The sequence below is a fragment of the Nilaparvata lugens genome, chromosome 6 (genome assembly GCF_014356525.2).
Source record: "Nilaparvata lugens isolate BPH chromosome 6, ASM1435652v1, whole genome shotgun sequence".
NCBI lineage: Eukaryota > Metazoa > Arthropoda > Insecta > Hemiptera > Delphacidae > Nilaparvata > Nilaparvata lugens.
The window spans coordinates 5,893,831-5,908,411 of NC_052509.1; the positions used below are offsets into that span (position 1 = coordinate 5,893,831).

Here is a 14,581-nt window from a genome sequence, read left to right on the forward strand (position 1 = left end):
GTATCAGCAATAATTATTTACCTACTTCACTTTTTTGTTCATATTTGCACTAAATTATTATTAATCAATTTAAGGATTTACAGATTATAATCATTCAATCCAATAAGAATAATCACTTTCACATAAACAGTATCATCATAGCCACCTCTAATACAAGGCCCCGGCCTACGATATTGCAACGTCGCAGCGTAGGCCTAGAATCTAATACATGATTGGTGAAAAAGATTTTAAAAAATACCAGCTGATCTTTTTCACCAATCATGTATTATATTCCAGGTCTACACTGCGACGTTGCAATATCGGGGCCTTGTATTAGAGGTGGCTATGGTATCCATCAACAAAATCATTATTGCTCATTTTTACTCCCAACACAGACATTATTAAAAAAAAACAATTTATTGTAGATATTCGCTTTGAAGCTCAGAGTATAACTTCGCAAAAGTTTTTCCTTGATTATTATTCATTCATGAATAAACAATAGGCCTACTATTGCTAAGATTTGTAGCGCCACTACAAATCATTTTTCGCTAAAAATAGATTGCTAATATGTGCTTTGAAATTTGAAGTAGGCTACCATTTCACAAATACACTCACTCGATTCATGCTGATATTTGCTTTGAAATTCAGAGTAGGCTATCTATCATCTTACCACCTTGTCAATATTTATTTTCTAGAAAAGCATAAATGTTGAAGTTTGCAGTACCAACACAAATAATTTATCACCAAAAATTTAAAGCTGATAGATTACTCTAGATTGTAGATTATATTTGTTGATGAATTAGAATTGTTGCAACGACATACACACCACCATCAGTTTAACAGGTAATTCAATCATAGATAAAGAGTTTGTTACTAAGAATGATGTCTAGCTGCTGACTGAATATTGATAAATTTTCAAATTTTGTTGACAAGTGTTCTAGAACTGTTTGACGGACAGGTGGTTTGAAGTGAGGGGTGGTCTGGGGGGGTTTTCGCCCCGCAGAAGGCCCCCCGTTTCGGCACCCCACAGATTGAGAACTATTTTACAGGAGCATGCTTAACTGTCCCAACGCACTAGAGCCTCGGATCACCCCTTCTGAGCTTGCAGCTCTAATGGTAGCCGAAGAAAAGCCTATTCCGGCTGACTCATGTAAGCCAACTCTAATTTCTCTCTTTCTCTCTCTAGTTCTCCCCCTCTCGCTCCCCTATCCTTCTCACCGCCCCCCTGCCCCACCAACACCACCACACAGACGGCTGGACCCCTCTTTTGTTGCCCACTTATTTTGTTTGTTCTAAAGACTAACAGATATATTATGTGCTCGCAGAGACTACCTCACCTTAAATGCCATCTTATGCCAGTGTGATTTTACAACTCATTCAATTATTATTATTGCCTCTTTATGTACGAAAATATTAATCCAACCTCCTATGTGTTCAAGTACTGTAATTCAATGCATCTATGCCAATATGCTTTAAATTGGAAAGTAGATGCCAAATATGTGCAAGTGAATTATACAAGATTGGAAGCCACTAATTTATTCCAGTGTTTATATTATATTGTGCATCAAAAATTTAAATCATATGAAGGTTCAATATTCAGTTGATCAACAAATGGTTGGTCCCAATCTATAATACCGTGAATAAATTCTTGAGAAAATTGATTTTCGAAGTACAATGCTTACAACCAGTTGATAGAAACAATATGAAACTGATCACGATCGGTGGATTACCATTAAAAATATATACAAGTGAAAAAAATGTTATCGAAAATTATCAAATTGGTGGGAGTGATCAATGGACTTTTTCATTGATCTGGCATTTCTTGAATGAGAACTCAGGCCATGTTTGTACAGGGTTGTGCAGAGGAAACGCATGTTTTTCGAACAGCCAGTACTCGTCAACGGGAGAGGGTATTGCCCTGGAACGAATGTTGGCAGACGACCCATACTATGCCATTTCAGTTGATATGAGCGTAGGAACGTACAACGTCGTGTGTTCGCTGTTAAGCCGTTTTTTAGAAACAATGAATCTGTAGTCACAGTTCAACGCTTTTTCGTCAATATTTTAGAGTTGAGGGTCGATGTGCAATGCCCGATCGAAATACTGTACTCCGATGGGTTGCAGCGTTTAGGAGTACTAGTTCTGTGATGAAAAATAAACCACCTGGTCTTTCCCGTTCAGTTCGTACTCCTGAAAATGTAGACCGAGTCAGTGTCGTCGAGTCGATCGTCTAGGACTAAGAACAACTGCAGTTCTGACTCGGTCTACACTTTCCGGGGAACGGGGAAGACCAGGTGGTTTCTTTTTCATCACAGAACTAGTACTCCTAAACGCTGCAACCCATCGGAGTACAGTATTTCGATCGGGCATTGCACATCGACCCTCAACTCTAAAATATTGACGAAAAAGCGTTGAACTGTGACTACAGATTCATTGTTTCTAAAAAAACTGCTTAACAGCGAACACACGATGTTGTACGTTCCAACGCTCATAGCAACTGAAATGGCATAGTATGGGTCGTCTGCCAACATTCGTTTCAGGGCAATACCCTCTCCCGTTGACGAGTACTGGCTGTTCGAAAAACATACGTTTCCTCTGCACAACCCTGTAGAAAATAGTGCAGTAGCCACACAGGGTCACTAACTACTGGGCAAACAAAATCATATCTGGTTTTTAGAATGGGATCAAATTTTCCAAAAACTGCCTTCAAATGATGCCTGAGAACAATCATTGATCACTTCATACCATATAAAATTATTGCTATCTATTTTAATTTTGTTGTATCGAATATTTGTTTCAATGCTCTCATATTGTTCGATTTTTCCCTCTAATTAATAATTCGTCCTTTATTAGTCCAACTGACTGTTAATGTTTTCAAGTCAAGCTACAATAGACATTTGGTGTTGATATTGTATAAGAAACTTATATAGTGTAAGGAATACTAGTGAATCGTTATAATAATACTAGTATGCTTTGATATTTTGTTTATTTTCAATCATATTCGAAACGTTTCTTTTGTTTCAGTTCATTCTTTTTCTGAAATATGTTTGTTTTGTATTGATCTGTATCTTATCTATTCCAATAATTCCATTCTATTAATTTATCTAAACATTACTAAATCCGAATCAAAAATGTTATTGCTATAAAATAAAAAAGAAAAAGTAAACAGAACATTAACGAAAATATGTTTATTTCACTTGAAATTTTACTAATTTAATCAATATTCAAAATAATTTTAACATAGCTCATGAACAAATTGTTGATTATTTGTATAATTAATTACCCTACTTTCTTTTGTTTGTGATAGAATATCCCCATAATAATGTTATTCAATAATTTATAATGATTCTAAATGTCTAGAAATTATAAAATCCAAAATTATTCCTAGCGAAGGATTATATTCTTCGTCATAAAACGTTCTAAAGTATCACAGAAGTTCTAAATAAATGTCTTGAAATTCTAAATTATGCGTAGCATAGGATTATATTCTTCGTCATAAAACGCTCTAACGTATCACAGAAGTTTTAAATTTTAAAATAATTTGTGTTCTTTGAATTCAAATGTTCATCAATACAAATTTGGATAGCTATATCAAATGAGCCTAATTCTGATTTTAGTATTCAGGTGAAATTTGAATAAACTCCTCGTCTTCATTGAGCATCTCTTTATCTGAAGCCAATTTAAAGCCCTTTATTAATCAAGTAGAACGTGTCCAATCATGCAATTATCAATATTTATTATAACTATTAACAATTTCAATACCTAGCTTATTTATTTTTATTCGCCTATTTCCTGCAATGACAATATTGTTACAATGTTATAATTCAATGCAATTTTTACTAATTGAACTTCGTCAATTTGATTTCTGTTTCAAAATCACTTGCAAGTTTGAAATTAGAAGCACTAATATGGCCCCTTTACATAAGACACGGATAGTACAACGAAATATGTGATAATAGACACCTGTCTAGTGCGTGATAGACCTCTTCGTACATGACAGGACTTCAAAATTTTTATGAAACCGGCCCCAGGACTTAATAAACAGAAAATTTTAGTAAATTGCCTCTTAGTCACATATTATGTAACTCTGGGTTATCTGGGAATATTATTTACAGAAAATCTGCTTTGGTTATCGGAAAAAGCTAACGCTACCTCCCTTTTTATCCGGCTGAAATTGATATCTAACTTAACTCTCTATTTTTTCATACTTTATACATTTTTCCATTCTCTATATCATCTTAACTCTTTATTTTATCATGAAATTAAGTCTCCCTAGTCATTATTAATTTGTAGCTATTAAAGATTAATTCATTCTTATATACAAATTCTGAAGCTTTTTATAGCCTACTCAGTTTCCTCAAATATAATTCCAGGTTTACATTGATCCATTCTTCTATATGAATTCTGAATCTCCACATAATTTAATATTATCCAAGTTTTTTTTTAATTTTTATTTATAACTTTCCATACACTTCTTGTTATCTATCTGTTAATTAAACCTCGAGTTTTATTTGGTAGAAGTTTTTATCCGATATTTGTCATAGATGACAAGTAAATTTCCATTCATATCCCGATATGCTTTCTCAAATCCTTCAATGTCAATTTTTCATGATATCAGAGAAACTTGAGTGGAATGTGACATTAGGAATTTACACTAGAGTGACTATAAACGTTTATTAATTTACTCAACCAACATAGATAATAATATCAAATAAAAAATAATCCATAAAAATTCCTCGACATAATCATGTTTACCGTATTATTATTTTTTCAAATCTTGAGTTTGTATTGTGATTTAATGTTGAAAAACAATGTATTCTTGGCAATTACACCCAACCTCATTTTGTTCAAAAATTATTACAAGATAAACTGTAGTTATTTGGGCCCACAGTATTTGGATCTTGTAATTTAGGAGTCTTAAAACCTTGATTCAATATATTTATATTGTAGAATTGAAGTAAATATATTATATTTCCTTGTATTATAGAATAAAAATCACTTAATTATATTCCCTTGTCATGTTTACATGGAAAACACGAAATAAGCAGTTTGAACAAGCTTAATGTCTTGAATAGGTCCCGTTTATGTGTAAATAGATCACATTTCAAATAGTTCCAAAGTTATTGATATTTTTTTATAGATTTTCAAATAGCAAACTCATCATATCAATCTTATTTCTTTACTATTAGGAATTCGATTCCCAAACAACTTCATTATTGAAAATATTTTATATTATTTTGATAATTCAATTTTTGGCTTGGTGAGGCAGTACTCATGTCTCTTAAGAGACTGACGAAAACAAACTCTTAAGAGGGGACCAGCCGTCGATCAGCATGCCAAGCCATCGAAAGGCAAACGATATGTTCCAATCACTCCACAAAATAATCGCTTCACTGACTTGTTAATTAAAATAAGATACAATATATTGCTTCATTGATTGCTTTTTATAATTGTTTTATCAATTTCTGTCTGTGCATTTTGTTAACTAGTATTTGTTCATGTATCTTTAAAATGATAATATTAGTTGATTAGCCTGTAAGACTTCTCATTAGTTGTTATTATATTTTTGAAGAGATAATTTCTGATAGCATTGTATATCAACCATATAAATCTGCTATTCATGAAAATCTTGTAGTTGTCACACCAGTCTCTTATACTGTTGACCATTTTTGATATTTTTCTTCATCATATTATCTTCATAGCCCTGTCAAATCGTAAACTTCAATACCATATTCGTATGAAAAAATTGTAAACTTTTTGAAATCCCCATAACTTGTAGTCTAAAATATTTCAAATTCTTTTTTCTCCTGATTTACTTCTCCAATCACAATTTGGTGATGACAAGGTGATAAAAAATAACTATGCCAATTAAGATTTTTATGTTGTTTCAAAACATTATTTCTTAATTCAAATAAACAAACAAATACATCCCAAAAAGCAAATACAATATTGTTTTCTAATGTGTGTTCCCTATAGGATATCTAATAATAGACCAACATAAGAAAATTATAAACTTATTAAACTAATATTCCTCATCTGTAAAAATAAAACCCTCACCAAAAACTATTTATCCATTATTTTCAACTTGATTCTAACTAATTAATTTTTATTTTCAAAATAACTTATTTTCAAATCATTTTTATTTGACCCTCTTTCGCTCTTTCACCACTCATTTAGAAAAATAATCCCTTTATAATTTTTCTCAACATTTCTCTATGTTTTATATTATATGTTTTTATAATTTATTAAAATTTATAATGTAGAAAACGGTTTAGTTCATTGCCATTCACTTCTATTTCTTAGTGTTCTCTAGACCATTAATATTACTATTGATTTATTTATTTTTCGAGACAAAAACTCATAATCGTAAAATTTCAACCTGGAACCCCCTTATCTTTATTCCTCTGTTTAGGCTCATCAATTTTATAATTCAATTCTTTTTTAAATTCATTCTCTTACCGGACGAGACACCCACAAAAGAGCCCCTTATAATTCACCCCAAAGATTTATTGATTGAATTTTATCTGCAACATTTTTTCAGTATTTGTTTTTTCTTCAATTATTTCATTTTTTTTCTTTTATGTTATGAGAAATTAAGTGATAAACACTCTCCATGAGACACAAGTTTGCTCGAGTAGACAATTTATTGATTGAATTTTATCTGTAACATTTTTTCAGTACTTTTTTTCTTCAATTATTTAATTTTTTCTTATTTTATATTATGAGAAATTAAGTCATAAACACTCATCATGAGACACAAGTTTGCTTCAGTAGACACCTCCAAATTATTATTGTATAATTTAGAAAATTAAATTTAAAAGCTGGAAAAAATAAACATTTGCCCAAAACGTATCTAATTACAAAACCTTTCAATAAACTATTGTAGAATGAAGAAGGTTATCAACACTAGGCCTACAACAATCTCTACCTATGACTAGTTATCATGCCCATTTATTTTTCTTCAATTTCAAGTTCAGGGAGTGAAATTTCCTATGATAGACAATTCTTCTCTAATCTTGTCAATAATTTATTATAAAAATAAATCGATGTAAAAAAATTCAAGCATATTCAAACATTTTCAGCAATTTTGTGTTCCCGTGTTCATTTTAAAAACTCCTGAAATGTTCTAGAAGCTTATCTGAATATATTTTGAGTTGCTCTAAAACAAACTTGTAATAATATACTGATTACTAATACTAATCACTAATTACTAATACTGATTACTAATATTAATTATCATAACTGGAAGTTCTCCAGTAATTTATTATAAAAATAAATCGATGTAAAAAAATTCAAGCATATTCAAACATTTTCAGCAAAAAAAAACAACATTTTGTGTTCCCATATTCATTTTAAAAACTCCTGAAATGTTCTAGAAGCTGATCTGAATATATTTTGAGTTGCTCTAAAACAAACTTGTAATAATATACTGATTACTAATACTAATCACTAATTCTATTCTAATTACTAATACTGATTACTAATACTAATCACTAATTACTAATACTGATTACTAATATTAATTATCATAACTGGAAGTTCTCCAGTAATTTAAACGGATTTGAGTAGCTTAAAATTTTCCAAGAATATAAACGGTACAGATCATCAAATACGTAATATGGCCTGAATAAGTAGCTTGACAACTTCTAACCCTGTAGGAATTCACTTGAAGCCTCAATATAAGTGGGTTTTGAATATGGTGTAATATTAAATTGATTGAACAGTGGTCTCCATCATTTGTAATAAATGATTGGTGACCTGTTTGGTAAAAGTAAGAAAAGGGGGCGATCCACCAGTTCCCAGACGGGAACACTGTAAATTGTTGTTGCGTAGCATTTGATGGTAGAGCAACTAGATGTTTTTTGGAATTTGAAAGAAAAACATTTTTTTTGAGGAGACAGATTTATTTTATTCAAAAGAAGAAATTTCTGTGAGATTTAAATGTGAATTTTAACATATTTTGGTTTTATAAAATTAGTTATCCTACATCTATTTTCATACAAAACAATTAAGGAAGGTTATGGAATTTTGAGCATTTAATCAGTTTTAAAAATTAAAATAAACTTGTTGCCAATGACTATGAAAGTTATATGGAAGTTTTAAAAACATGATTCAAGGCTTAATTAATTTGGAATTTCTAAAAATTAAAAACAATATGGAAAAATAAATTGAGATTGGAACGATACCGTTATACAGTTGACGTCCATCCTAAGTTGCCTTGGTCTGAATGGAAAACCAGGGGATGTCCAGCCACGGGTCAGCTCGGTCTGTCTCTGTAGGTAGGCGATGAAAAAGTGCGTGTGAAATTATTCAGAAGAAAAGTGGAAAGCTTTTTCCACTAGCTGGCTGGAGGGGAGACTAGAATGCTAGCCCCACTTCTACCTCTCCTCAGCGTTTTTACTCTGTCAGCCAAAACTGTCTGATCAGCTTTTAGTTTTTAAAGTTGGAAAAAATTATTTCTCTTCTTAAAGAAGGAACTGATGTTTTGGGGTTTGTCAAACCTTGTGGTTCATGACAATGATAGTTTAGAAATTTCATTCAGGAATATCCTACAAGCTCATTAAGCACGGATTTGGTAGCTATTTTCTGAATTAGTATGCAATAATTAATTAATTTTATTTATTTAAATGTATTTGAATACAGTTACAAGGTCCCAGGAGCGGAGAGCACTCCTATCTAGCAAACATAATCCAAGACGCCATTCAGCCTATGCGAGCATACCTACAGGTAGGAAGGGCATTATTGGCTCAAATTATCGACCAATCACACAACTCGAGCACGCTTGTCCTCAAATAACAACCAATCAGCTGCTTTTTGTTTCAAGTCACCATCACAAACTGTTTGTAAATAACTTGTCCCTAAAAAACTTGAAAACTCACACTGAAACCGGTCGTAATTACTGTACTGTGTTTAGCTTGATCACAAATATTGTACTATATTTAGCTTAAACTGGTCACAAATACTGTACTGTATTTAGCTTGAACACAAGTACTGTACTGTATTTAGCTTAAACTGGTCACAAATACTGTACTGTATTTAGCTTAAACTGATCACAAATACTGTACTGTATTTAGCTTAAACTGGTCACAAATACTGTACTGTATTTAGCTTAAACTGGTCACAAATACTGTACTGTATTTAGCTTAAACTGATCACAAATACTGTACTGTTTTCAGCTTAAACTGGTCACAAATACTGTACTGTATTTAGCTTGAACACATGTACTGTACTGTATTCAGCTTGAACCGTTCACAAATACCGTATTGTATAGGGTGACACAGAATAACGGGAACTTTTAAAAACGCCATAAAACATTAGTGGGAAGAGCAAAAATGATTTTATTCAAACTAATGTAAAGTTCAAGACTTGCCATTTGATAATTATTAATAACATCTATCACTTTTTGACAATAATTACTTCTTCAAGATGGCTTCCTCCTTGAAATCTGTGTTGAGATTCCTGAACGATTGCTGCAACATTTCAGCTGGGATATTGTTAATTTCATTTTGAATTGTCTGTTATGATTCAACCACAGTTATTGGTCAAGTTGTGAAAACGTTTTATTTGAGATAGCTCCACAAATATAATTAGGAATCGTCAACACAGATTTCAAGAGTGTATTCGTTCAGGAGGAAGCCATCTTAAAGAAGTAATTGTCAAAAAGTGATATATGTTATTAATAATTCTGAAATGGCAAGTCTTTACATTAGTTTGAATAAAATCATTTTTTCCCTTCCCACCAATGTTTTATGGCGTTTTTAAAAGTTCCCGTTATTCTGTGTCACCCAGTATTCAGCTAGGACTCAAATACTATACGGTACTGTATGTAGGTAAATCTGATTACATATAATGTACTGTATTTAGCTTCAACTGATTACAAATACTGTACTGTATTTAGCTGAATCACAACTACTGTACTTTATTCCGCTCAATCAAATAATACAGTAACATATTCAGCTCAAACCAAACACAAATAATGTACTGTACTTTTCTCAATCACAAAAAATACTGTACTGTAATAAGGTCAATCACAAATACAGTAATTTAGCTAAAATCAATATTGCAAATATCGTACTGTATATTTAGCTCAAACTATTGTAGCTTGACTTTGGACAAAACTGGATGATTCACTGCTTGAATTGACAGATTTGTTGGTTGTATGCATTGTTCAAGAAAATTAACTGTATATTTTTTGTGCTAAATTCTATTGCTTTGAGAAAATCTCCAACTAGACTAAAATTAGAGAGCTATTTTGTGGTTGTCAATAATTTCACGCATTACAACTGTGGCAAAATCTGTTGTAATTTCACAATTGTGGGACATTTTTAGAGACAAAAATAATTGTGTGAAAATGCACCTCAAGGTTAACATAAATTTATTAGATTAACCTTGAATACACCTGTCAGTGTTTTGTAGTTGCAAATATACACATTCACTTGCTTTCTCACAGTAATTTAAGAAAATTTATAAATTTTTGAATTTTTCCAAAAAAGTGAAAACTTCTTATATGAAGGAAATCTAGAAGTCAATTGTAATTCTCGGATAAGTTACGGCTTATAAGTCGAGAAAATCGTGATTAATGGTTTTTAAATTATTCAATTTCTGTGTTAATCTAAACCTACAAGAATTTTTAACAACTCTTTGAATTCTCAAAGAGCTTTCTAGAATTTTCACAAGAACATTCTTTGAATTTTTGTGAAAGATCACAATATCATTCTACATGTCTTGTAAGTTTGTATTATTTCTGATAAGTGAATTCAATAATATAAAATTTTGTACATTAAATAGAACAAATATGTTTTATGTTTTTATGTAAAAACTTGATTGCTTTAAAAGATCTTCAGAATATAATTATACTAAAATTAGAGAGCTATTTTATGATTGTCGATTATTTCAACAGTCATTTAATTTTATCCATGATTATCCCACAACAAACTATTTATAATCACTTAAAGTCACTTATTAAATAATATTTTTCATATTAGAACTGATTTATAAGATTCAATATTTTCAAAACCTTCTCAGTATCTTTGTACTTTGTTCTAAACAGCCTGGTATATTTAATACGTTCAACTCCCATCCATTAATATCGATACATCAAATTATCTTCAATTACATTTTATTTTGAAATAATTCCACCATTTGAATATGAGATTGACTTATTAGCTCTGTGGTTTAATGGTAACATTACTCCACCGCGATCACCTCATAGTCTTGAATATAAGACTTGAATGACAAAGAAGAAATTTAATAACCAGTATTTATTGTAGGACTATCTATTGTAATTTAGTTCTTCATTATTTTGATCAAGTGGAAGATATTATGAAAATTGATAATTCTGTTTCATATGCAATAATTGTCAATGTTATGATATTATTTAATAGGTAGATAACTTACTATTTTGATGTTTTAAACAACGACATACAGTCAAAATAGTATGTTAATAAATCGCAGTTCGGAAACCATCATCTTTAAATAGATAAATTTTCAATTTGGATAATTGTTTATTCTCAAAGAATGTATCACAATTGACTTACATCAGATTGAGCCAGACAATAGTTGTATCGTTGCAAAAATAAGTATAAATAAGGCCGTTTCAATAATTATGCACACTTGGCTGACATCTTTGTTATTGAACGTACAAAAATGACTCGGACAGGCAAGAGTGTGGCAAACATTCCATAAGGTGAGGTATATCTGTTTGTATGTATCTGTGTGTCTCTATATTCATTATCTTCATCAACTGAACATCTCAGGGATTGTTCAGGTCACTTGTCAATCACTTCAGGGTTTTCCGTCTATATTATCAAGTGAAGAATGTGACTGCTGGTTTAAAAAAAACATTCAGGTTTTCAACAAAACAGTTTGTGTAGTACCAAAATTATGAATTCATACACTTAAATGAAAAAGACTAAGAAATTGTCAAAAGACCACAGATTTATTGATACTTAGAAAGACCGGTTTCGGTTATTACACCATTGTCAATCTCTGAGATTGATAAATCTGTGGTTTTTGACAATTTCTTAGTCTTTTTCATTTAATATGAATAATTACCACTATATCAACTTCTTTCTCAACTACATAAAAATTCATACACTTATAGATAGAGTTTTTATTTATTAACTTGCTTGATAAGGGCTAATAGTTACATGAAAATAAGAGTACCCTTTTTCTACCGTTCAACATGAAATTTTTAAAATAAAGTTGAAAAAAGGTTACTTTGTTTTTTAATTTTTAATATGCATTGGACAACATGTTGACGGATAATTATGAATAAATCTAGGGATAGTTGGATAATTCAACTTAAAATATTATATAAAAATAAAATTCTCAAATCAAACAAATCTTTATTCACAAAGAAAACTATACATCTGCTGGAAAATATAAATAAAGTGAATGTTCCACAAAAAGACACAGTCTGTGGAATGAATCAGTGTGGGGAATGAATTCTCATTAAATATTTTCATAGAGTTGTAGAAAAATAAGGTTTATTTAAAAGTTGATGAAAAATTAATGTCCTAAACTGGAAACCCTGTTTTTAAATGGTAACTTACATACAAAAAAATCAATTTTTCAAATGTTAATATGCTATAGTGATCATTTATAAACAGATCTTCATGAAATAATAGATGAGAATAACGTTTCTTAATAGTTTGACTTTGTTATCACTAAGGCAAGGCGCACACCAGTTTAGTCAAGACAAGACATGATCAGACACGTTCAGTCACAATACTTCACATAGTTGCTTATGAAGACATGTCTAATTGCAATGACTAATCAGTGTGAGTTGCGGCATAAGCAACAATGTGAAGTATTGTGTCTCAACGTGTCTGATCATGTCTTGTCTTGTCTTGACTGAACTGGTGTGCGCCTAGCCTTAGGCTGGGCATACACCGGTTAGTCAAGACAAGAATAGTCACGTGAGTCACAATACTTCACATTGTTGCTTATTATGCAATTCACATTGATTAGTCATTGCAATTAGACATGTCTTCATACGCAACTATGTGAAGTATTGTGACTGAACGTGTCTGATCATGTCTTGTCTTGACTAAACTGGTGTGCACCTTGCCTTAGTGATAACAAAGTCAAACTATTAAGAAACGTTATTCTCATCTATTATTTCATGAAGATCTGTTTATAAATGATCACTATAGCATATTAACATTTGAAAAATTGATTTTTTTGTATGTAAGTTACCATTTAAAAACAGGGTTTCCAGTTTAGGACATCAATTTTTCATCAACTTTTAAATAAACCTTATTTTTCTACAACTTTATGAAAATATTTAATGAGAATTCACCGTGCAGACTTGAAAAACATGATCAGATAAAAAATCTAGGAACTTCAACTTCCCAGTTTTTCTTAGAGCTATGTGTCGACCTTTACCTGCATTCGATGAAACTCTATTGATGGTTTTTTAAATTATGTTTTATTTCATCCCCTAACTTAAGTCACATTCTTCGTTCGACAAAAGTTGCAAAAATCTTGTAGTGTTTCAAGTGGCCTGTGTCATCAGTGAGATGATTTTGTTGTCCTGGGGGTTTCTTAATGACTACTGTTTCCTAGACGTGAACTAGCCTGCTGCACAGTTTTCTGCTACCATAATTTTTGTCCCACATAAAGGTGTGTTCTCCTAAAAAACGTTTGATACAAAACTAGAAAATACGGTATTTGTAATCTTTTAAAATAATGTAAAACATTTTATAAAAGCAATGCTGAAGTATAAATTTGTATTTATTTATTCACGATACAAATGACACTGATGTAATAACATTGGATGATAAAAATAAAATTATGTGTTATCATTGATAAAAAACTAAAACTTACAAAAGCAACACTAAAAGCAATATTAATTTCCAAAAACATTCGGTGGAAAAACAGTTTTTGGCTGTTTCTGTAGATCCTCCCCCAATATTCCAAAACTGATCAGTGAATTAGTTTGTGTTTTATTTCTGGTTCAACATTTTTCTTAATAACTCAATATTTTCAATATTGTTATTGAATGTAATCATTCTATTATATTCGGTTTTCAATCAAATCAAATTCAAAATTTCTAGTTTATTTATTTCTGGACTGAAAAGTGCACTCAAATCAATTCAAGCCAAGAAGAAATACAAGTACGACAATCTTACGTCAAAATACAAGTAATTCTAGAGGCACATGAAGATATTCAAAATTTTTAAATCATCATTCCTGGACCGAAAATCGAGTGACGAAGCAGTGTGCGATTACATAACTTTAACTTTTGGACAACATTAACATTTTATCAAAATTTTTGGAGAGAAATAGTACAGGCTCAGCCTAGTTCTCCCTCCAATGTCATAATTGTATTATGATTATAGTGTTTTAGACAATAAATGAATGAACCAAAATTTCGATGTACATGGATATAATACCCGTAACCGAGAGCAGATTATCAGTCATAATAGTAGGTTACTTGAACAAAAACCTGATTACAATGGAAGGAAATTTCATAACAAGCTACCTGGTTTTCTAAAAGTACTAACGATATGAAATTTCAAAAAAAAAGATTTGATAAAGTTAATAAAGCCCAGTATAGTGTTGTACAAGAGTTCCTCTCATACTCGAATTAGTGTTG

The 14,581-nt window shown here is 31.0% G+C and overlaps 1 protein-coding gene across 20 annotated transcripts in view; it reads left to right on the forward strand.

Annotated features, from left to right (window-relative positions):
- The window catches only part of LOC111053621 (glucose transporter type 1), a 220,459-nt gene that overhangs the window by 198,060 nt on the left and 7,818 nt on the right, over positions 1 to 14,581 (forward strand). For 15 of the 20 annotated variants that reach the window (XM_039429993.1, XM_039429998.1, XM_039429995.1 and 12 more), the window contains 2 exons: positions 1,029 to 1,129; positions 8,623 to 8,706. The exons of 2 other annotated variants lie outside the window; for them this stretch is intronic. In XM_039429993.1, coding sequence (XP_039285927.1) covers positions 1,029 to 1,129; positions 8,623 to 8,706 — 185 coding nt within the window. Of the gene's footprint in view, positions 1 to 912; positions 1,130 to 8,622; positions 8,707 to 14,581 lie in introns of all 20 variants that reach the window. 3 more of the 20 variants (XM_039430003.1, XM_039430005.1, XR_005571519.1) reach the window with 2 other exon arrangements.